The 24,111-nt window shown below is 39.2% G+C and overlaps 1 protein-coding gene across 1 annotated transcript in view; it reads right to left on the bottom strand.

Annotated features, from left to right (window-relative positions):
- tmem132e (transmembrane protein 132E) overlaps positions 1 to 20,606 on the bottom strand; it is a 1,017,037-nt gene extending 996,431 nt beyond the window's left edge. The window contains exon 1 of the mRNA XM_062048945.1: positions 19,751 to 20,606. Coding sequence (XP_061904929.1) covers positions 19,751 to 19,811 — 61 coding nt within the window. The 5' untranslated portion in view covers positions 19,812 to 20,606. The remainder of the gene's footprint in view (positions 1 to 19,750) is intronic.
- Between the last annotated feature and the right edge of the window lie 3,505 nt (positions 20,607 to 24,111).

Here is a 24,111-nt window from a genome sequence, read left to right as displayed (position 1 = left end):
ACTTTAACTTTAACTTAACTTTAACATATGGTTTCATAACATTTGACAAGGTTTGTCCTGTTAAACTGTAAGAAGGTTAGATAGCATTTTTAAATACGACTGAAATCAAGAGTAAGATTACTAATTCAGTGTTAATATTTGAGTGGGCCCCTCTATAGTGGAAAAGTTGGGCCCTGAAGGCAAAAAGGTTAAGAACGCCCTGATTTAACACAAGTATCTAACGTTGTAACAAAAAGTTTTAAAGGTCCCCTTTAAACAAGTCAGCAAAATGTAGTGTTTTTGTCACAAATATACCATAAATTGTTGTTACCAGAGTGCACAAATACTCAGCCCCTCTGGCAGACTTTTTTATTTGTTCCCTTTGTCCATCATCACTATTTAACTATTACATCATCAACAGGCTTTGAGCCTTCGAAGCTCGTTTATTTTGTGTGAAGTCAATGGAGCCTTTTTGCTGCAGAGCCCGAGTCCCGAGCGGTTTTCAAACAGAATTCCTGACACATCTTGCAGAAATAAAGAAGAATCGCCCGTCACAATCAACCTGAGAGGGCTTCATGTAGCAGAGAGCTCGCATTAAGCAGGTTTTTGGCAGACACGCGAAAAATGGCAAAGCACTGTCTACCGCTCATAAAGAAAGCTATAGCAGTGTCTGAAGGCCTACGTAATGAACGCTTTATTTACTGTGCTTAATTGCAGCACTTAAGCAGCGAGTCTTTTCAAAAAGGGCTGAAAGAGGGGCGATAGTCAACAGGGTAAATTGATTATATTGCGGCACTGACCTGCGGACTATTCTAAGACGTCAAAAGTTTGACCACGGAATTCTGCCCGAGAAAGGGGGTCGTCTTTTCAGCGCTCGTGAAGCCTCGGGCAGCGACCTCGCGTGCGACACTTTAGTGCGATACAACACACTTTCTTAGTGAAGTGAAGGGAATTATATTTATATAGCGCTTTTCTCGTGTGACTCAAAGCGCTTTACATAGTGCAACCCAATATCTAAGTTACATTTAAACCAGTGTGGGTGGAACTGGGAGCAGGTGGGTAAAGTGTCTTGCCCAAGGACACAACGGCTGTGACTAGGATGGCGGGAGCGGGAATCGAACCTGGAACCCTCAAGTTGCTGGCACGGCCACTCCATCAACCGAGCTATGCCGCCCCATTTCTTAGGTTTACAGTAGCCGTTAGCTTAGCATTGGTTTAGAGGCAGCACTGACACCTGCTACATAACTTGTTCAGTAGCACCTCCCCGGAGTTTTAAATTGACACCAAATCCACAATAAACGTAAAAATCTAAGAACATACAGTATATGTTGGTGGGGAGGGGGGTATCGTATGGTGGACGCAACCCGTGCCCAAAACCTGACTCAGTAGCCCACCCCAGAGAGCTGGTGGAGAGATCCCCGCCTACTCACAGTACCCTGAATTGACGTCCTTATTTTAATATGTAAATATAGTGGAACTTTGATTGATGAACAAACCCTTATTAAAATAAAATGTTCTCTTTTGGGCAAATGTTCCACCCACCCATTGTGTGCTTGCAGTGCAGCCATTTTGTGCCTGGCAGCATATTCATTGTGGGCGGGCCGATCGGACTCCGGTGCTCATTCCGGTAGCACGGCAGTGCAGTTGTTACCTACATTGTGTGCTTTTTGCTTGTTTTTTACGTGGGTTTTTTAGCCTCGTAGGAGCCACATAACGAGTGTATAACATCCCGTGGTGTTTATGGGTGTGTACAAGCTTGTGTCGCGTGACTTTGGTGGCGATCACTATTAAGTCGGGGGGCGGGGGGGTTTCAGACGCTTTATCAAGATTGAATTCCATGCTGTGTATATACAAACCCATCCAGATTATCATTGTAAATCTGCTGTTTCATTAAACCATTCAAAATGTTGCCTTCAGGAATGCTGTGTGCTTTATTGGCCAAGCAGGAAACGAGTCAGACAAGTACAAGTACCATTTTGGAGTCATTATAAGCCTTTTTACAGCATGTTTCTAGTTTTGCTAGCTCAATATGAGTCCAAGGAAAGCAAAGGACAAGCAATGTGTGGTTTGAAACATTCGAGAAGTATCCACAGCGTTGTCGACACTGCCTTTGCCCCATACCCCTCCCTTCTGCTGCTTGTAAAGAAGACTAACCAACAAGGCGAATTTTATTTTTATTTTTTTATTCCTAATCATTGCTGCGACCTGCCTGTTAAAGTTAAGGAGTTTTATGATTTCAAACTGTGAGTGCACCACACCACTAGTGACAGTGTGTGTGCGTATTGTGAAAAGGAGGACAGTTCAATTAGTTGTTGTTGTTTTGACTTTTTTATTAATATATTGTTGATCTATCACCTTCTTATGTTTCATATACAGTACTGTATAGCACTTTATGCTTTATTTAAAGTATACAAATGTTTACTAAATTATGGACTTTTGTCAAGGTTGGAACCCATTATTCAGGCTTACATTATTTCTGATGGATACATTTGCTTCAATATACAAACTTTTCTATCTACGAACCCTCCCCAGGAGCAAATTAAGTTTGTAAATGGAGGTTTCACTGTAATACACTTTTAATTATAACTTGAAAGTCGTTTGATGGCGCAAGCTGCAGGGGAAAACAAGTGCTACAGCAATGAATACAATGGTGGGCGCTGTCTTGCAAATCATTTCAATGCTTAACAGCAGGAAGATGCCTTGACAATTGGGTTTTAATTAGGGCTGCAACTATCGACTATTTTTAGTAATTGTGTAATCTATTGATTTGTTTGATTTAATAAGTAATCTGATAAAACACACCTTGAAGGTTGAATGCGTATTTTAGGGAAAGTAGTTGAAATAAACCAAGACTTTTCTGCTTTCCTTAACAATCAACATTGAAATTGCACTTTCCACATGTGTGCATTAGTGAAACTTATTTTTTTAAATCAAAATGACAGAATATAAATCAAATAGTTGTTCTAATCAAATTAATCAACTAATTGTTGCAGCCCAAGTTCTTATGGGTGCTTCCGTTATTTGCTATTGACTGGGGGTGTAGGAATGCAACCCCGGCCAACAGTGTTGATCTACTGTTTATCTGTTTATAAAGGTTTAGATTTGGGTATGTTGTTTCTTAATAAGGAAATACATTAAAATGTCTGGTGTTTTCATGTTAGCATTTTAGCTCACGAGATGGCACCAATCAGTCTGTGAGTTTATCAAAGTGCAGTTACCAATAACCTTTTTTTCAATCATTTTAATTGAAAATGGTGATACTAACCGTCGGAAGTCTTACCGCGGTTATCATTAATACCGTTTAGCGGTACGTCCCTAAAAAACAGCCTTATGGCGAGTTGATGCAGCTCCATCTGTTAGGAGCTCCTGACAAAAAACACATCTTGGATTCTAGAAGAAATGCCACGTATGCGGTATAAGATTTTAAATTATCTGTAGCCGGAAGCAAGACAACTAAATATATCCTCCCCTCCCCCATAAAAACAAAACAAAACACATGCTTTGCCAACGGGAACCCGGATAATAAGTGACAGGTGCGCCGACAACAAACAAGCCATCAAGCCCGGGCGGAATCAAAACAACTGGAGGCTCTTTTACAAATCACGAGGACGCGGCATGTGGAAGGAGCTGGTGGTGTTTTCCATGAGAAAAGGAAGGGGACAGGAAAGGCTTTCGATGGGCCACGTGTGAATCAATTAGGTGCCGCTGCGTCATGCTTTGTCTGCGGCGCACAACTCTGAGATAAGAAGATGCCGGGAAGGCTGCCAAGAACGTGCAGAAACCACAACCAGGGAGACCACAAAGGTGGGTAAAAACGTTGATGTGTGGCGATTGCGGCGTTGATTGCTAACCTCTGTGTTGATGGTCGTCCGTCTATGTCAGGATCAATTCAGATAATGGGAAGTGGTTTCGACACCTGCTAGGTAAATCTGGACCTATATATCCACAGACAATCAACCTCTTCAAGCCAGCCATGGTCTACTTGTGAGTTCAGGCTTGACCCAGGATCAGGATCATTCGCTCATCTCAGGTGAATCAAAGATTATAACGCTTTGATTGAAACTGACAAAGGGTAGTTTATTTCGTTAGCTAGTAGGGCCACTCAAAAACAACATAACTATCTAATGCTCAAGAAGAACCTCACGGATAAAGCTGAGGGTACACTGCTTATGGTTTTTGTTTTTAATCACAACTCCCATCGTTTGAGTTAATCATGTGTTAGGGTGAAGAAACAATTAGTGTTTGAAGTGCTAATATTGAGTACTCCAGTCTTTGTGGTTATACTTATAAAGTCCAGGTGTCGGTAAAGCATTTCAAACTTGTCATTCAAACTTGTCAAGAAGAAGACAAAGTTTCAGAGACAGAAACATTCTCAGATTTAGGAAAATTCAAATGTAATCATCGTAAAACTGGACAGGCTAACAAAGTAACAAAGCAAAACAATATGTCCAACTGAATCACTTATCTTTAGTGAGAAATTTAAGAGTAATGTATTTGGGTTTCTTTCAGCTGTGCGGCATATTTTGGTAACCAAGTGCTAACACTTTGCATTTTAAAATAATTGTTAAGTCCAGTAGGCCTAGGTATCAAGCGTTTGTAACTGTTGTTGACTGTCAAAACAAAATCGACAAGAGAAAGACGTCCAAAAATTTCAAATTCTAATGCTAAAAAAACCAAAGAGAGCAGCATGCTTCTTTTACATCGTAAGGTATGTGCCTTGATCTGGGCATGAAGCTTGCTTTCAGAGAGCCCAAGGAGGAAAACAGCATTTTAAAAGTTTTTTATTTATTTTATTTTGTTTTTGTTCATAGCCTTATTGTTAATTAGCTGTGTTTGTCCACGTCTATCTCCGACAAGCATGTGTGCTTCCAAAAAGTGTTATTGCGCACTTGAGCCACTCTTTACATATACACTAGTCTGTAACTTTGCACTTGTTCCAAACGTAATAGACGCTGTAAATCAAACACAACAAAGTAACATTAACAAGTGGAACAAAAAAGTTAGCAACACTAGCTCAGCTATGTGAATTACAGTGCTAACATCACACTCACACACTGCAACATCCTGCTAGTTTAGCCTATTTACAAAGGAAAAACAAAAACAATCATACAGCTCCCACATCTGTAGCTGACAAATTGATAGTTGGTAGAGCTACAAATGTGTAGCTAAGCCTTTTGTTGTTGTTTTCAAAGCTGTTGTGGACGTACACAGAGGGCGCGATCATCGAAAATACAAAAGAAAATCTGTCTGGAGCCGCAAAAAATGTAAAGCCTTATACTGTATAAGTGTTATAATGAAAACAACACATGATGTGTCTATATTAGCTATATTAGCCTACTATCAAAATGACTTTAAAAGCTTTATATACTGTAAGTGTTATAATGAAGACAACACATGATGTAAGTGTCTATATTAGCTATATTGGCCTACTATCAACATGCCTTTAAAAGTCTTATATAAGTGTTATAATGAAGGCAACCCATGATGTAAGTGTCTATATCAGCTATAATAACCTACTATAAATATGACTGTGTCGCAGGCTGACGCAAATCTTTGTTGACAGAAATGTTGAAATGTAATATCTATTCTCCACATTTTTACAACATTGGAAAACATTACAAAAACTGAGGCTTCTCAGAGGATGTGATAACTCCTGGAAATGACTGTCTTAAAATGGCCAAAGGTATATGTGTGTTCAAGTTAAAGGAAAATAAATAAAATGAGCTCAAATATACCTAAATTACGCAGCATAATGGTGCATTATGTACATACAGCTAGCATAAATAGCATGTTAGCATTGATTAGCTTGCAGTAATGCAGTGACCAAATATGTCTGATTAGCACTCCACACAAGTCAATAACATCAACAAAGCTCACCTTTGTGCATTCACGCACAGCATAAAACGTTTGGTGGACAAATACAGACAAAGGAGTGGCATAAAACACATAGTTCTGTGGCAGCATCAAGGAAAGTTGTACATGTGAACAAACTACGGTGCGTTCAAGGACTTCCAAAATTAGTAGGACAAAATGACGCGCGCCAAATACTCTCATCAGTGAAGCATGTTTAATATAAACAGTGGGATTTCTAACAATTGTATGTATCATTTTTGTCCTCCTACATGAACCATATTAAAACAATTTTTTTTTTTTTTCCTCATCTTTTTCCATTTTCATACATTTTTGAAAAAGCTCCAGGGAGCCACTAGGGCGGCGTCGAGAGCCGCGCGTTGCTGACCCCCAGGCTAGGGGCATTTCAGATGTGGTATGATGTCTATGAGGAATTAGCTTTTCCTCGAGTACACCAGAGAGTCAACAAACTAAACAACTACATAAAACTAACATTTTGGTTAAAAAAAAAAGTGTTCAATTGACGTAAAACACATTGTAACAAATGTGTTGTTATATTCATACGACAGTCAACTGTGGCGGTGAGCAGCAGCGGTGGGCACAGCCCACCGCTGCTGCTCACTGCTCCCCTCACCTCCCAGGGGGTGATCACGGGTGATGGGTCAAATGCAGAGAATAGTGCGTGTGTGACAATCATTGGTACTTTAACTTAAAATCCTACTGAAACCCACAACTACCGACCACGCAGTCTGATAGTTTATATATCAATGATGAAATCTTAACATTGCAACACATGCCAATATGGCCGGGTTAACCTATAAAGTGCAATTTTAAATTTCCCGCTAAACTTCCGGTTGAAAACGTCTATATATGATGACGTATGCGCGTGACGTCAATCGTTGAAACTGAAGTATTGGTACTCAATTGAATCCAATACAAAAAAGCTCTGTTTTCATCTCAAAATTCCACAGTATTCTGGACATCTGTGTTGGTGAATCTTTTGCAATTTGTTTAATGAACAATGAAGACTGCAAAGAAGAAAGTTGTAGGTGGGATCGGTGTATTAGCGGCTGGCTGTAGCAACACAACCGGGAGGACTTTGACTTAGATAGCAGACGCGCTAGCCGACGCTAGCCGCCGACCGAACGGATGATCGGGTGAAGTCCTTCGTCCTTCCGTCGATCGCTGGAACGCAGGTGAGCACGGGTGTTGATGAGCAGATGAGGGCTGGCTGGCGTAGGTGGAGCGCTAATGTTTTTATCATAGCTCTGTGAGGTCCCGTTGCTAAGTTAGCTTCAATGGCGTCGTTAGCAACAGCATTGTTAAGCTTCGTGTATTTACATGTCCATGGTTTAATAGTATTGTTGATCTTTTGTCTATCCTTCCAGTCAGGGGTTTATTTATTTTGTTTATATCTGCATTTGAGCCCGATGCTGTCACGTTAGCTCAGTAGCTAAAGAGCTTCGCCGATGTATTGTCGTGGAGATAAAAGTCACTGTGAATGTCCATTTCGCATTCTCGACTCTCATTTTCAAGAGGATATAGTATCCGAGGTGGTTTAAAATACAAATCCGTGATCCACAATAGAAAAAGGAGAAAGAGTGGAATCCAATGAACCCTTGTACCAAAGTTACGGTCAGAGCGAAAAAAGATACGTCCTGCACTGCACGCTAGTCCTTCACTCTCACTTTCCTCATCCACGAATCTTTCATCCTCGCTCAAATTAATGGGGTAATCGTCGCTTTCTCGGTGCGAATCTCTCTTGCTGCATTGTAAACAATGGGGAAATGTGAGGAGTCCTTCCTCCGGTGACATCACGCTATTTCCGGTATAGGCAAGGCTTTTTTTTATCAGCGACCAAAAGTTGCGACCTTTATCGTCGTTGTTCTCTACTAAATCCTTTCAGCAAAAATATGGCAATATCGCGAAATGATCAAGTATGACACATAGAATGGATCTGCTATCCCCGTTTAAATAAAAAAAATTCATTTCAGTAGGCCTTTAATACATTTTATTTCAAAGCTACTTTTGTATGCAAGAGACGCAGCCCACTCCTGCTATATAAACATTAAAGTAAATGCCCAAAGCCTGTCTTAAGTATGTGGGTGGATGTACTGTATAGTATCCAGGCATATGGTACGAACCTGAGAATAGGAAGAGCAGTCATGCATTTGTGTAATTGGGAAAAAGCAAGCAAAATTAGCATAGTGGTTATCTAAAAAATTATATTGAAGCACTGTCAAGATTGGGAGTGGGAATAGGGGGCTTTAATCCATATCGGATCCCGGGAGGCTCCTCTGCACTTGAACTTTACCCTTCACAGAGTGGGTGGGTAACAGTCAAGACTGGACAAAAATAATAAAGGGCTTGATTTTTCTTTGAGGCTTTTAAGTGCTCTGATGTCGGCTGAGAGTAGAGTAAAGGATCGGCATCAGAATGACGCTTCCCGTAGGCTTTCATTTCCTTCATCATCTTGTTTTAGAACAATCTGTTCACCTGACTGCGTCCAACATATAAACAAGGACCGTGGTACTTTAGGTTTAGAACGCCCCACTTTTTCGTACGGTTCGTGTTTTTTGAAACGAGAATTCCTGCCAAAGTGTTGCAGCGTTTTTTTTGTATCGTGTCGCAGTCATCGAACAAACTACCGTATTTTTCTGACTATAAGTCGCAGTTTTTTTTTCATAGTTTGGCTTTGCAACTTATACTCAGGAGCGACTTATGTGTGAAATTATTAACACATTACCGTAAAATATCAAATAATATTATTTAGCTCATTCACGTAAGAGACGTATAAGATTTCATCGGATTTAGCGATTAGGAGTGACAGATTGTTTGGTAAACGTATGGCATGTTCTATATGTCATAGTTATTTGAATTACTCTTACCATAATATGTTACGTTAACATACCAGGCACGTTCTCAGTTGGTTATTTATGAGTCATATAACGTACACTTATTTAGCCTGTTGTTCACTATTCTTTTATTTATTTTAAATTGCTTTTCAAATGTCTATTCTTGGTGTTGGGTTTTATCAAATAAATTTCCCCCAAAAATGCGACTTATACTCCAGTGCGACTTATATATGTTTTTTTCCTTCTTTGTTATGCATTTTCGGCCGGTGCGACTTATAGTCCGAAAAATACGGTAGTCCGTTTGCCCGTGTATCATTCCACGAAATCGAGTTCCCAAACAAAGACTTAGTCCCTGCGCTTTTATTTAAATTGAGTATGTCTGTGAAATAAGTAATGGGGGCCAAATAAAGTCATAAAAAAGGTAAAAATTAGGGATGTCCGATAATGGCTTTTTGCCGATATCCGATATTCCAATATTGTCCAACTCTTTAATTACCGATACCGATATCAACCGATACCGATATCAACCGATATATGCAGTCGTGGAATTAACACATTATTATGCCTAATTTGGACAACCAGGTATGGTGAAGATAAGGTACTTTTTTTTAAAATTAGTAAAATAAGATAAATAAATTAAAAACATTTTCTTGAATAAAAAAGAAAGTACAACAATATAAAAACAGTTACATAGAAACTAGTAATGAATGAAAATTAGTAAAATTAACTGTTAAAGGTTAGTACTATTAGTGGACCAGCAGCACGCATAATCATGTTTGCTTACGGACTGTATCCCTTGCAGACTGTATTGATATATATCGATATATAATGTAGGAACCAGAATATTAATAACAGAAAGAAACTACCCTTTTGTGTGAATGAGTGTAAATGGGGGAGGGAGGTTTTTTGGGTTGGTGCACTAATTGTAAGTGTATCTTGTGTTTTTTATGTTGATTTAATAAAAAATTAAAAAATTTAAAAAAAACCCGATACCGATAATTTCCGATATTACATTTTAACGCATATATCGGCCGATAATATCGGCAGGCCGATATTATCGGACATCTATAGTAAAAATCTATTAACTTCCTATTCAATTCAAGCAAAATCTTGTAACAAAATCCACAGAAGACTCCTCCCACCCCCACTCATCACCATTTTCGCCAACAAGTCTTAAATAAAAGGTCAAACGGATGCTAAGTGTTCATTTGTCCATTATTTGTGAATTACGTAAACCCACTAAAGTTTTTAGCGCTTTGATAGCTAGTCTACTGACAGAAAAAAGTAAGAACTTTACCTTTACATAAGAAATGGCAACAGCGGAAGATGAATGCCTCATAAGAAGGTGGAGAAAAAGAAGAAGCTTATAACTACGGTGTCGGCACGGACTACAATTGCGGAGGCGCGCACATTTTCAGGACCTATGCAGATCCCAAACATACATCAGCAGGTACCAGAAAGTAAGAAAAGTTGGTTTTGCATAATACTGCGAAACAAAACGCCAGGTAATATGTCTGCTAATAGGTGCTATTCTGCGGTCCTTATATACGCACCATAATAATACTTGTATGTTTAATGCGCCGACAATCCATCAAGCAGTGCGGCGTCATAGCTTACCGAAGGCGTACTAAAAACATTTTGACAGATTTTTGAGCGCCGTGGGTAATGTTCTATATTCTCAATGGAACATTTGAAATTTTGGTGTTGTCTACTGCCATCATATTGCAGTCTACACATGACTGCCATCTACTGGTCACACTTATCATTACACCATGTAGGGCTGGGCGATATGGCCTTTTTTTAATATCTCGATATTTTTAGGCCACATCGCGATACACGATATATATCTCGATATTTTGGCTTAGCCTTGAATTAACACTTGATACATATAATCACACCAGTATGATGATTCTATGTGTCTACATTAAAACATTCTTGTTCATACTGCATTAATATATCCTCATTTTAAACTTTCAGGCAGAGAGGGAAATCACAACTAAGTCAATTTACCAAAACTGTATTTATTAAACTGTTATTAAGCAGTGGCACAAACATTCATGTCATTTCCAAAACAGAAAGTGCAAGATTGTCAGAGACATTTTAAAACAAGCTTTTAGCGCACTTTTGTGCATGATGTCACTAAGATGACTTATCAAAACAACACTAAATTAAAGTGCACTTTTTGTACAGAACGCCACTACAATAGTTTAAAAACATGATGTCACACAAGATATTTCAGTAAGTGTCAAATAAAAATGAGCTGCATAATAGGAAATCAAATAGTGTTCGTCCTTTGCTATGTGGTAGGTTCCTGCGGACATTATCTCCTTTTGTTGTCGACTCTTTTTTTCATACGGTGTTGATCTGGAAATGTTTGCCTCGACATTTTGATGGTGTGGGCGTGTGGCACCGAATGGAGATGTTGACATGCGGAGTAAGCACTCTTCATTCTCTAGCAGGTGACTTTTCAAATTATGCTAAATATTAGCAGTAATGCTACTTTTTGTAGAAACGCTTTTGCCCCACACTTGACAAATTACGGTTGTGTGTTCGACATATTCCCACTTGAAGCCAAACCACCGCCAGACGATGGACTCCCTACTGTTTTTCTTGGGAATTAATTCTTCCTTCATTTGTTACCAGAGTCGCACCTTCTTTCTCTCGTATTACCACTCGCATCACAGCTAACGTTACCCATGCCGCTACCTCTGTACGTATGTGATGTATGACGTGACACTATGTGACGTATGTAGAGGGTGTGCTTGCTGTCTGTGAGGAGACACAAGAAGCAGTGGGAAGAGCCTGTCGTGTAATGCCAGCAGCTAAAAGCAACTGCATGAGAACGTATACTCGAATATCACGATTTAGTCATTTTCTATATCGCACAGAGACAAACCCGCAATATATCGCGTATATCGCCCAGCCCTAACACCATGTACTAAATAAAATTGCTTCGAGGTCAGTAAGCACAACCAAAATTATGCCGTACATTAGGCGCACCGGGTTATAAAGCACACTGTCGATTTTTGAGAAAATGAAAGGATTTTAAGTGCGCCTTATAGTCCGAAAACTATGGTACTACTGTAATTCTACTTTTCTGTCCACCTCCAGGTTTTCGGTCGCACAAAAAACGTCATTACGGCAGCAAAGATGGACATTTTCTGAAATGCCTTTTAGGGGCTTACTCAAAAACGCGTTGGGATGTTAATCATAACCAAACGCAAAAAAAGCTTTAAAGAACCTTTGCCCTCAAACACACAGGTAGAATTTTTGGAGCTGTAACATACGTAAAAGTAGCAATTTGAACATGTGTATCGTGGTGTATATTTACATGTGATGGTGATATTGAGCAAACGATAGACTGGTCAGAGATACTTCTGCTTGCTTGGTAAGGAATGCTCTTTATTGCATCAGAAATAGAAAACAATGACTATGAGCATCTCTACATAGAAGGAGAAATGTAGGGAAGGTCCTAACACAACACCAATCAAACAAATGGTAAAACACGAAACATTAAAGGCATGCCATCAAAAAGGGTAAAGGGGGAAGACATACAAGAGGCAACCTAGCGCAACAAATAAACTCACAAACAGCTAAATACTTGAATCCTATAACAACTATCTCATTAGTACGTGCAGCGAGGCATAATGGGAATAAGGAAGTACACCCTACAGTATGTTAAGGTTCCAGGACCACTTCCCTAACCTTGCAAAACAGTCGCTAACATCTTAACTTTTGCACACACAATGTACAGTTTTTCATTGTTTTGTTAACTTATGTTAAAAGTATTCAATAGTAACTAAGTCCACACAATGATTAGCCTTTACATTTAAATTTTCAAATATTTTTTTACAATGACTTCCTTTTCCCGAAACAACCTTCTTTGTGCTTTTTATCATTTAAAACAAGCTCACGGCTAGTGGTTGTAGTGCCATCTGGTTGTTTGGAGTTAACATTTTAGCATCTGCCACAAATGTTTCTGACTGACATAAAATCCAGTACATGTCACGACTAGACGTAAAGAACGTATTGTGTAAAACAAAACAGACGGCTACTTTGGTTTGAATGGGCAGTATATTTTTTTTTGATAACCTTTCATTTACTCGTAACTTCCCCTTAATGTAACTGATCGTGGCAAAATTGAAGCCGCCACACCTTAAACATAAGGGTTTTTTTCACATAATGTATTGTAGTCTCCAGAAGAAGTGAATAGTTATACGCTATTTTCAACTATTACCAATCTTATGCTAATAAATTCAACCAGGTTTTACCTCCAAGATGTGCAAATATTAAGAGGACAGTGGCGGCGTTTAAGGAAAGAAAGTCCAACTGGAGCAGCAGCGCGAAGCAAGTGTGACGTCATGCTCGCTGTAGCTTGCTTTTAGTCGGGGACATAAGTAGAGTCTCTTAACACGAGTTCATTCTATAATAACACTAGAAAAACATGATAGATTTGTAGCTAGTCGTTTTTAATCAAGAAAAAGCCACTAAAGGTCTGTAGACACTTGAAAAATTATCATAAGTACATTAAGCATCAACAATTGAAAATATAGCAAAACGATATAATATACAAATTAATACTAATTAATAATAACACAGATTTGTTTTTTTAATCCATGTGTAAAGTTAGAGCCTTATTTAAGAAAATATCATAGAAAATTATGCAAATTATACGATGACGTCATGGTGACTACGCCCGTAACCATGCCCCCACCGCCAGGGGTACCTTGGCAATATTGGGAAACCATGAACTTGGTCCAGTCTTGTCTTTAAATTCTTCACATCTTTCACAATTTTATGATTACTGACTTTTCCTGAAACAGCTTTCTTTGGGTTTTCTTGTTGGTTAAAACAAGCTTGCGGCTTAGTTGTTGCAGTGCCATCCGTTTGTTTGGAGTTACTAGATTAGCACCCGCCACAAATATGTCCGATATATGCAAACTCCGGGACGTGTCACGAAAGGACGTACGAAAAGTATCAAAGAACCCAAGTCCTATGTTTTGTTAACCTTATATTCACTCGTAATGTAGTCCACAAATGAACCATTTCTTCAAATTCTTCACACTTTCCAAATTTACGAGTCCTGCCTTTTTCCGAAACCACTTTCTTCAGGCTTATAAATTGGTTAAATCAACAACTAGAAATGTGTTCTTCCTGGCCTTTACACTAGTTATTTGTCTTTCCGCACACTCTGGAATTATTCCTGCTTAGAGCATTTTTGATCCAATGCAAATGGTCCTCATGTGCAACAAGAGGGCAGCCTCTTTCTGTGAGCGTGCAAGAAACTTTTGCGCTTTCCGCGGCAAGAAACCTCTCCAAAAAACGCCGACCTCAGAGGCAGCCGACCGTGAGCCAAATCTGTTACCGCAATTGCTCTTGACAGCAACGGCGTGGTTGTCCAGGAAGGTGGGCATCCCAGCGCTAACAACACTGACCACGGGGGGCTGTATCAGCATATGTGTAGGCGGCAGCAGCAATGCAGCACATTAAAACCATCGAGGAGTCTTGTTTTGTGCTTTTTTTTCCTTTTCCGCACACGTAGGCGTTTCTTTTGTGAAAGGGAAATAAGAAAATGAGTACGACAGAGGACGGTATTGAACACTATAGCCTAAATGGTGACGCACATTGTGCCGCACATTGTGCCGTAACCACACAACTTGCTAACTAACCCATTGTGCAGCCAATTATACCTAATAGTCAGATTACTGCACAGGTAGCTGCAGTGGCTCAGATGGCACAATCGCAGTCGGACAATCTGAGGACTTCTGGTTCGATTACTGCTGGATTTGCCGTAAAACGGAAGGCTTTGAGTCACTTGAAGGTAGGAAAGTGTAAAATACTTGGGATGTGGGTATGACAGCAGAGACGAGTAAAATAAAATATTGAAAAGGCTGAAAATTTGCGGAAAGTTTCCAGTAAATTAAGCTGGGGAGTTTTGGAAACGATTGAAATTGTAAACTTGATTTGATTGATAAAAACAGGGGTCACCTACTAGAATTACATTTTAAAATCTAACGATTTACAATGCCCCAGACACATCCGCAGTGCCCAACTGATTATGACCCAACACAAAATTTCCCATCTTAACTTCCCATGGAAATTTACTGGAAACTCTTTGGTATTTCTTCCACCCTTTTGCAACCTTAATAACAACTATCAAGATAATCACGATTTCTGCTCAAATTTGCTTAAAATGCCCAGACTTCGATCATTTCACCAATCATGTTATAGAATATATACCAGGGGTCGGGAACCCTTTTGGCTGAGAGAGCCATGAAAGCCAAATATTTTAAAAATGTATTTCCGTGAAAGCCATATAATATTTTTTAACACTGAATACAAATAAATGTGTGCATTTTTAGGAAAGACCAACATTTTTAGAGTATTATAAGTCCCTTATTCTTTTTAATAACATTGTTATTCTGAAGCTAACCAATAATAAATAAAATACTTCTTACCATTAATATGACTTCTTCAACAGGTGCGGTAGAAAACGGTTGGATGGATAAAAATGAATGACAATGTTTTATATTTTGAACGCTATTTTTAACACTGATTACCAGTGGAATTATTCATTACTTATTGTGTTCAGCAATGTCAGCTAAGATTTATCTGATAGCCAGATGCAGTCATCAAAAGAGCCACATCTGGCTCTAGAGCCATAGGTTCAAATTTGCCCGACAATATAACTTTTCAATAGCATTGTTGTATCGTGATAATGCATATTGATGACACATTTTATCTATGACCCGCAAATTTGACAGCGACAAGCGACTGACCGCCTCCTCATCGCAATGGATGGTCCTCGCTGGCAGCTAATGTCGACCACAGTGCAACTACAAAGCCACTTCTAAGTCAATAACTCTCGCCTCCATGCCAGCCAATAAACAACGTTTCTTACAAATGTCACCCCAGAAGGACGAGGAATAGCTGAACATGCGCCACTATACACCGTAGGAAAGCTAAAGCTCCTGAATGTAAACAAAAGGATACAACTATCGACAGTACGGTACAAAGTACTGTAGTATCAGGTCGATACGACTGTGGTTAGATCTGTATTTTTTACTATGAATAAACCTTTTGTGGTTTTTGTTATTCTTCACAAACTCTGGAAATAAGGGCCTGAACAGAGGAAGGTTAGTTTGTTTTTTTGCATTTGCATTCTAACTAATAAATAAATGCAATTAAAAATCTGTTTACAATTGTCTAAGGGAGCAGCGCAATTACGTCTATAAAGCCAATCAACTCCATTAAGGTTTCATATACATGATGTTAATATATATGTAATGTAGTAACGGGCACATCTATAATAACATTTAATATCTACATATTTTGATAATTTTACGCATCACGTTTGCTTTTTTTTCTTCATCACTGATTATTACTCACCGCAGACTTTATGAAAGCCAACAAACATTATAAAACATCACTTACTGTACAATATCTGCTGTCATTAGGATGCCAACTGCTAGAATGTTCATATATTCCCATTTAGATGAAGAATGACTCATAATCCTCACGATGAAACAGGGTGGGGGTGGGGGTACAGGGATATTTTTGTGTCGTTCACGCCATTTGTGGGTCCTAAATGGCCGTCAAAAGTGTACCAACTTGTTGGAATACCTACCCAGACTTCTTCTGTCCAGGTGAGATGCATGATTTATGATCGACAATAAACTTCCACGTAACAAAGAGGCGAAGAAACAGCAGACCACTCGATATAAACATAGGGACACGCAGTAGTTATCACGTCGCCGCTATAAATAGTTGGTCTGCGTTAGAGCTTATAATAACAATATCACTAATACTTGGTTAATATTCAAGTCACAAAATGTAAATGGAGTTTTGTTGCCGCTTTTTGAATGGTTATTTATTGGATTTTTGGGGCGAAATAGAGGACCCCCATTGGCTACGCTGCAAGCGGACTTTTATTTACAGGTTAAAATGCTTTTTTTTACATTTTTTAATCCATCCGTCGTCCTGTCTTTCATTATGATTGTGAACGATTGGCAAATTCCCCAAAAAGTGCAGTTCCTCTTTAAAATCAAAGCCAATAGTGGGACATAATTCCAAAATGTAATTTGTATTGTTTTGTCTGATTATATTTTTGATTAAAAAAAAATATCTTGAAAATGTGAAGTATCATATCAGCATTGATATGACCAATAATTCCCCTGTAACTACTTGGTATTAGTAGATCGATACTAAAATTTGTAGTATCGCCCAAAATGCATGTAGAAGAATGAGTGCGTATTACATTTTAACAAAAGTGTAAATAAAACATGTTGCAGCACAAAGTAAATTGAGAAAATAGTACAACCAGAAATTATGTAACATGTTACTGCATATGTCAGCAGCCAAATTAGGAACATTTGTAATTGGTTTTAAAATGGTTCTATTATCATTTATAAGGCAGGCAAATAATATATTGTGATATTTATCTTTATCGCAGGAGTCTGCAATATATATCGCAATATAAATTTTAGACTATATCGCCCATATCTTCCCTTAAAAAGCGCCTATTTTGAAATAGTTTGCCTCTTAGTTATCTAACGCATTTAAAATAGTTTTACACATTAAAAAATTCCAGGCATACAGTACGCACTATTGTATTTACAAAACGTGCAGTTACACCACATCTCGTCTTGTCAAACCATCTTCCTGCTGGAAAATGTTGAGTGACTTCACATGTGAGACAGTGCCCTCTGCTGCATTCATAGCTGCAGCACACTTTTTACCATTGTGGCCAGCGCCACCAAAGCATTTTTCTATTCCAAACTACAATTAAAAGAAATTAATTTACAATTTAAAGCAGAGAAACGAAATCTGCAAATATGCAAGGAAATAAACAACGAACCGCGAATGGGCCGAGATCTACTGTATGCGCGAAATAAATATATAAATAAATAATGCACAACAAATAATGATTTGTTGTGCAGTTGATATTTGAGGCTGATGCTAATCATGGTATAAAAATAAACAAAACTAAATGCTTGTAGTCGTTAATTTCAACCATAATTGTCATTAGAATATATTTAATCAATTTGAAGAATGATACGTATCCAACTTTGGAACACCAACTGTAAAATCTACATCAAGTTAAATGGCGGAAAGGATGTTGTTTTCAAAGACATCAAGGACCTGAACAAATACTGAAGAGGACAATCATCTAGACTACAAGGAAATAAAATACACAACAAAGACTTGACGTATCTGATGAATAACTTCACAGAGATTACAACAGATTCTACAATACTAAGTTATATTCATTGACTGTCACCAATAAGTTATTAAGTTTATGTATATCTTGGGAACAATTGTGTGTATTAGTGTACAATTGGGTCAAAATTCATGTCCTCAACCCTTTTCAGAGTTGAGACAAAACTATTATTGTGTTGAGTTTGGTTTTCAGGCTCATGTCATGCAAACAAACTGCCAACCCAGAACCAGTTGGTTTAGACCGCCAATGTGTCCCTGTGCTGTTGTCCCAAACCTACTATCTTTCTTCCAAAGTCAAATCTTTGGGTCTAAGCCTAAGTTCTGCACATTTACACTCAGAGTCCTAAGTCGCTGGTCTGCGGGGACAGGTAAACAATGACAATCGACTCTTGTCAGCCTTAGGGACTTCATTGAAGTACAACATCAGTCAGTGCCGTCTTTCTCCCCTATCTGGAGTCTTCAGGAACTTATTTTCATTGTTTTTGTTTTGTAAAGACAACATGGCTTCTCTTGCAAAAAAATATTTGAAGTATTAAATTCTTTGAATTATTGCAGTCAAGTCTACGGCTAAAAATCCCACCTCTCTGCTGAGGGTAAAGTCTGTAGTATCCACAGCTGTTTCTCTGCACTTCTTCGCCCAACCGCAGCTCCCCTGCTACAATACCAAGTAATATTCATTGACTATCACCAATAAGTTATTAGGTTGATGTGTATCTTGGGATCAATTATGTGTATTAGTAAATTAGGTCAAAATTCATGTCCTCAACCCTTTTCAGAGTTCAGACAAAACTATTCTTGTGCTGAGTTCGGTTTTCAGACTCATGCCATGCAAACAAACTACCAACCCACAAACAGTTAGTTTAGACCGCCAATGTGTCACTGTGCTATTGTCCAAATCCTACGATCTTTCGTCCAAAGTCGAATCATTGGGTGTAAGCCTAGTTTCTGCACATTTACACTCAGAGTCCCAAGTCGCTGGTCTCCGGTGACAGGTAAAGAACGACAATCGACCCTTGTCGGCCTTAGGGACTCCATTGAAGTACAACATCAGTCAGTGCGGTCTTCCCCCCCCCCCCCCCCCCTATTTGGAGTCTTCTGGAACTTTTTTTTATTGTTTTTGTTTGGTAAAGACAGCATGGCTTCTCTTGCAAAAAAAAAATCTTTGAAGTATTGAATTCTTTGAAGTATTGAAGTACAAATCCCACCTCTGTGCTGGGGGTACAGTCTGTAGTCCAGATCTCCAGCTGTTTCTCTGCACTTCTTCGCCCAAAGCCAAGTGCCCTGAGCGAACCGTGGCTCCCTGGCACTCATGCAGACCATGATGCTTATCTTGCTACTGTGTGTTGTCAGCTATTTAGACAATACTGACTGTGTTGAGACTTCTAAGCCTTCAAAGATTCCTTATTTTCATACTACTCCTTTGAGGAAATATACTGTCACACAATGCTGAATAAGAGAGTCCACATCACTTTTTTCTAACGCCTTGTGCATCCTGCGGACCAGTGAGTCAAAATTCAAAACATATTTTGCATCGGTGGCTTATGTGGGACAAACTATATAGGATTATTGCTTGTATAAAACAGAGCACGCAAGAAAGAACATAGGATAAGGCCATGGAATCAAAAGGAGGGTGATAGTGGTGTCTAACCTCCAGAGTATTTGTGACTTGTCTGTGTAGCCACAAAAAAAAAAGTGTGTCCTTCTTGTGGATTGACCAATCAGAGCGGCAGCTACCTCTGCAGATGCACAAATTTGGCACCATAACTCGTCTATGCATCACAATTGGTACCCCACTAGAAGGAAGTGGTAGTAGGCTTGCCCAAAGGGTGGGTTGAGGGTGTACTTACCACATGAGAGCGCCATCACACAGATGAGGAGCGACCATGTGCAATCCCCTGCACCTGACATGGTAGAATTCCCCAGGAAAGGTGGTGGTTTAATCCCAGAATGAGTGGACCCTTCTAGGGTGCAGTCCCTCCGAGGGCTGCCTTGATCTTAATCTGATGGATGTTGGCGGTCCCTGCCCGGGTTATCACGCCGCCGACCAGCGTCCTCTCCCCGGCCAAGCTAGAGCGCTTGTGCCCCCTCGTGAAGTTCCAAGAAATGTCTCCAAAAAAAATCATAAATGACACATAAAAATAATCATCCCTTTGCCTTTTCAAAAACGGGGTTCAACTTTTTACGAATCCCGACAAAATGAAAGGAATAGAAATGGACTTCCGTGGAGGTGAAAGGAGGGAGCGGGTGATTACGCGCAGCTGTGGCCGAGCTGTCAGTCACTTCCCTGGACAACACTTGCGAGCCACCTCGGAGCAAGGCTGGAAGTGCATTTTTTTAAAATTTATTTTAGAAAAGAAAAGGAAGATCCGTTCTACCTTCAGTGGACACACTTGTTTGGTTAGTTAGTGGGGTCGCACTCCGGTGCCAAAAAAAAAAAAACAAGGAAGAAGTCCAGCGAGTTGAATGAAGCTTATTCCGTTTCACTTCAGCATCGTCGGTTACCGGAGTCTGAACGCCCGCCAAGTCCCAGCAACTCCACCGCGGTTCTTGTAATTAAGGGAGTCTCCTTTTTCCTTCTTTTACGGGTCTTTGTACGCACAGTTCCACGGACTAGACGTGGGGATTCGGCGGTTCCGATGTCGGCTTGTCCTCCTTATGAAGTCCCTTTCAAAGTGAACGTGCTCACCTTACTGAGAAGCGGGGTCCGGCAAGCACGCGACATTCAAACATGCACAGTTTCCGGTTGGGGCTTTCAAAATAAAAGCACACCATGGTCCTCAAAGATAAAACTGACCAATACATTAAATTACGTAGTGTTTGGTAACACATTTTAAAAATACACATTTCCCCACTTACAGTATTTAAAAAAAGACGTATTAAAAAAAACAGGACCCAGTAACCCCTCACTTTCAAAGAAATTCCAATCAGAGGCCCGTAGAAAGTAATTTCCAAAGTAGTTGTCAAGTGTCTATAGATATTCTATAAATGTGCAGTCTAAGCAAGCTTGTATATTGGCTCCATTTATAAATAAAAATAGTGTCATTGTGGCAGTGCTTATATGTGGCCATAGCATTTTAGAGCCTTAAAACTGGTCGCGATCACAGTGAATCACTTGACTACAAAACCTACAATGTTTTGCAATTTATCATCAACGTAATCCTGATTGGATCTGTGCCTGACCCGATGGAAACATAACATGTTTTAAATGTATCATCGCCCATTCATTTATTATGCAGGGTTTGATTTTAGTTGTAATCGAGCAAATTGCCTCGGAGAACTTAATTCCAGGAAACGACCCACATATTTACCTGTGAAACAGAACGTGTGTTTTTTTCCACATTTAAGTTCATTATTGATGTTGGCGTGACTTTTTTTTATGTCAATCGGATGCATACAATAGCAACTTTTTCTTCCTAAAACTAAACTAACTTATAACAACTTCACTTCTTTTTGGACAAAACTGTTGAGGATTATTTAATGTTTTTTTTCCAACAGTTAATGTGACATCCTCGTTAGTATAGTGGACAGTATCTCTGTCTGTCACGTGGAAGACCGGGGTTCGATTCCCTGACGGGGAGATTTTTCCTTCACCACCGATTTTATTCCCCTTAGGGGCGATGGACGGCTGAGTAGTGTTTGTACAGCAGCAGCCGGCCTCTGTAGCTCCCACTCCCTCTCCTCTGTTGCAAGTTTTGTTGATTCTATGTAACATGTTTATGTGTGCTATGGCTATGAGGTTTTTTTCCTTGGCCTCAGTCTGGACCCCCTCCCTGGAGTCCAGCCTTTGACTGAATATTTTTTTACTCATTACCTGTTTCTCACCTATTTTTTTGTAATGAGCGCTGGGAGTTGGCAGACCCGTCAGCGATCCTGTTCTGTCTCCCTGTAATGTTTGTCTGATCTTGAATGGGACTGTGCAGAAAATCTCAACTTCCCCTCGAGGATTAATAAAGTACTTCTGATTCCGATGACATTTTGATTAATGCAATTGTACGGAACACAGAGGAATTACAAAAAGATCTAAAATGGTCTTTTTGTGTCCTTTGAGTGGAGCAAGAAGACTTCAAAGGAGGACCAGCAGCATCAGAAAAACTTGTTTTAATTATTATTAGAAAACCTGTTAAGATAACTTCAACTTTGTTTAAAGGCAAAATTAATAGATTTGTAGTTTTAGTTTTTTAGTGGGAGTGTAAACAGTCAAATACGCCACAACATACGCTCCAGAAATTCAGTTTGAGTTCAGGCCTCCTAACAAGACTATTCTCTGAGGGAGGCTTTACGGTGCAACACAGCTTTATACCATCTTTTGTCCTGTGACGACAAGATTTCCATGCTTTTATTTTACAAACCAGAAATGTCTTTCCAGGATCGTCTGTTTTAGGAACGGTGAACTTGAGGCGCCTCAGCGACCAAAATTTAATCTTGAAGAGTGGTCTGCCACCACCAGTCTGATTTTCTTGAAGTGGGTAGGGTACGCTTTATTAAATTAACATTGTCACAAAGGGAGGTTTGATTAATCAGATGAGTGCAACTAATGATTTTATTAAAGGCTGCAGTTCGTTCAAATATGCCTGAAGCAATATTAATGTTGATGGGGGTTTTTTCTGTTTAGTTATTAAACAGGTTAATGGGCCTAAATTACAGGAGAGATGGGTTAATATCAATGTCAGACCTGAAAATGGAAACATGTCTTTGAATTAATGCTTCCTCATTGAATTTACATGTGTAAAAATTAGTTAATCACTTAATCTGTAAAATAAATGCATACAAATATGTAAGAGTGCAGACCTCCGCCAGGCCATGAAAAAAAAGCCCTGATTCCAGACTGTGATTCAGATCAGCCACAAAATGTAATCACTGGTTTCTTATCCCATTTTGCACATTTCCTGAAAGTTTCATAAAAAATCAGTTGATAAGTCTCAGACTTACTTACAGTGAAATGAAAGAAACGGAGTGAAGCTTCTTGTCCGTCTCTCCCATCTTTGTCTCTGTGGGTGGAGGCGGGGAGTCTCGCATTCATCCACACACAGAAGTTGAATCTGATAATGTGAATGTAAGGTAAAGCAGTAGAAATTATACAGATCAGCACCAAAAACTTAATCACTTGTTCCTTCTATCAGTGTTTCTTAAACATAGGGCCACAAAAGCCCTCGATAGGGCCGCCAAAAAAGATATGTTTCTCAACTGTGGTACTCAGTTGTATCCATCCATCCATTTTCAACCGTTTGTCCCGTTCGGGGTCGAGGGGGGTGCTGGAGCCTATCTCAGCTGCATTCGTGGGGAAGGCGGGGTACACCCTGGACAAGTCGCCACCTCATCGCAGGGCCAACACAGATAGACAGACAACATTCACACTTACATTCACACCAATTTAGTGTTGCCAATTGACCTATCCCCAGGTGCATGTTTGGAATACACTTTTAAACCTCTTGTGGCAGTAATGACAATATTAAACAAAGAGAAGAAGTTTGGACCTAAAGTCATAGAGAAGTTTCTTAAGGGCAAAAATTATGACTAAAGAGGCGAAGCTGTATTTTCATTTGGGCTTGAATTTTTAATGACAGTTTATTTAAGAAACATGTATGTATGTATACACATTATTTATTAGTATTGATTTAGTTGGAAGTTATTTTAGCACTGCGTAATTGTATGTACATTTATTTTCTCATCAGTTTGTATGAGTATTTGATTAGTATTTATTTTTTGTAATAAGCCTGACCTAAGCCTTGAGAATAATCTTTGTGAATAACATGCATGCATTTCATATGACCCAGTTTATCTTTTTAAACTGTAATAAAGTTAGATATATTGATTGAACACAATTAAAATCAAGAGTCACATGACTAATTCAGTGTTAATATTTGAGTGGGACCCAGCTCCCTCTGTTGTGGAAATGTTGGGCCCCGAGGTCAAACAGGTTAAGAACCCGTGCCTTACATCATTTCGGACATTTTAAAACAGTTAGATAACAATCCACCCAAAACTTTTTGAGCTATCTTTTGTGGAATGAAAGAAAAACAGTAAACATTTCTGTCTGTGTCCGCTTTCTTCGTATCTGCGGGGCCGCAAGCACACACACACAAACACACTCACACAAACACACACACACACACACACACACACATATATTTTGCTAACAAACTAACAAACGAGCGGAGGTAATGATAATAACACACTAATATATATAGATATATATATATATATATAG

This window comes from Entelurus aequoreus, linkage group LG05, assembly GCF_033978785.1.
Source record: "Entelurus aequoreus isolate RoL-2023_Sb linkage group LG05, RoL_Eaeq_v1.1, whole genome shotgun sequence".
Classification (NCBI taxonomy): domain Eukaryota; kingdom Metazoa; phylum Chordata; class Actinopteri; order Syngnathiformes; family Syngnathidae; genus Entelurus; species Entelurus aequoreus.
Note: the sequence above shows the minus strand (reverse complement) of the source record. Positions and strands in the feature narration are given on the sequence as shown.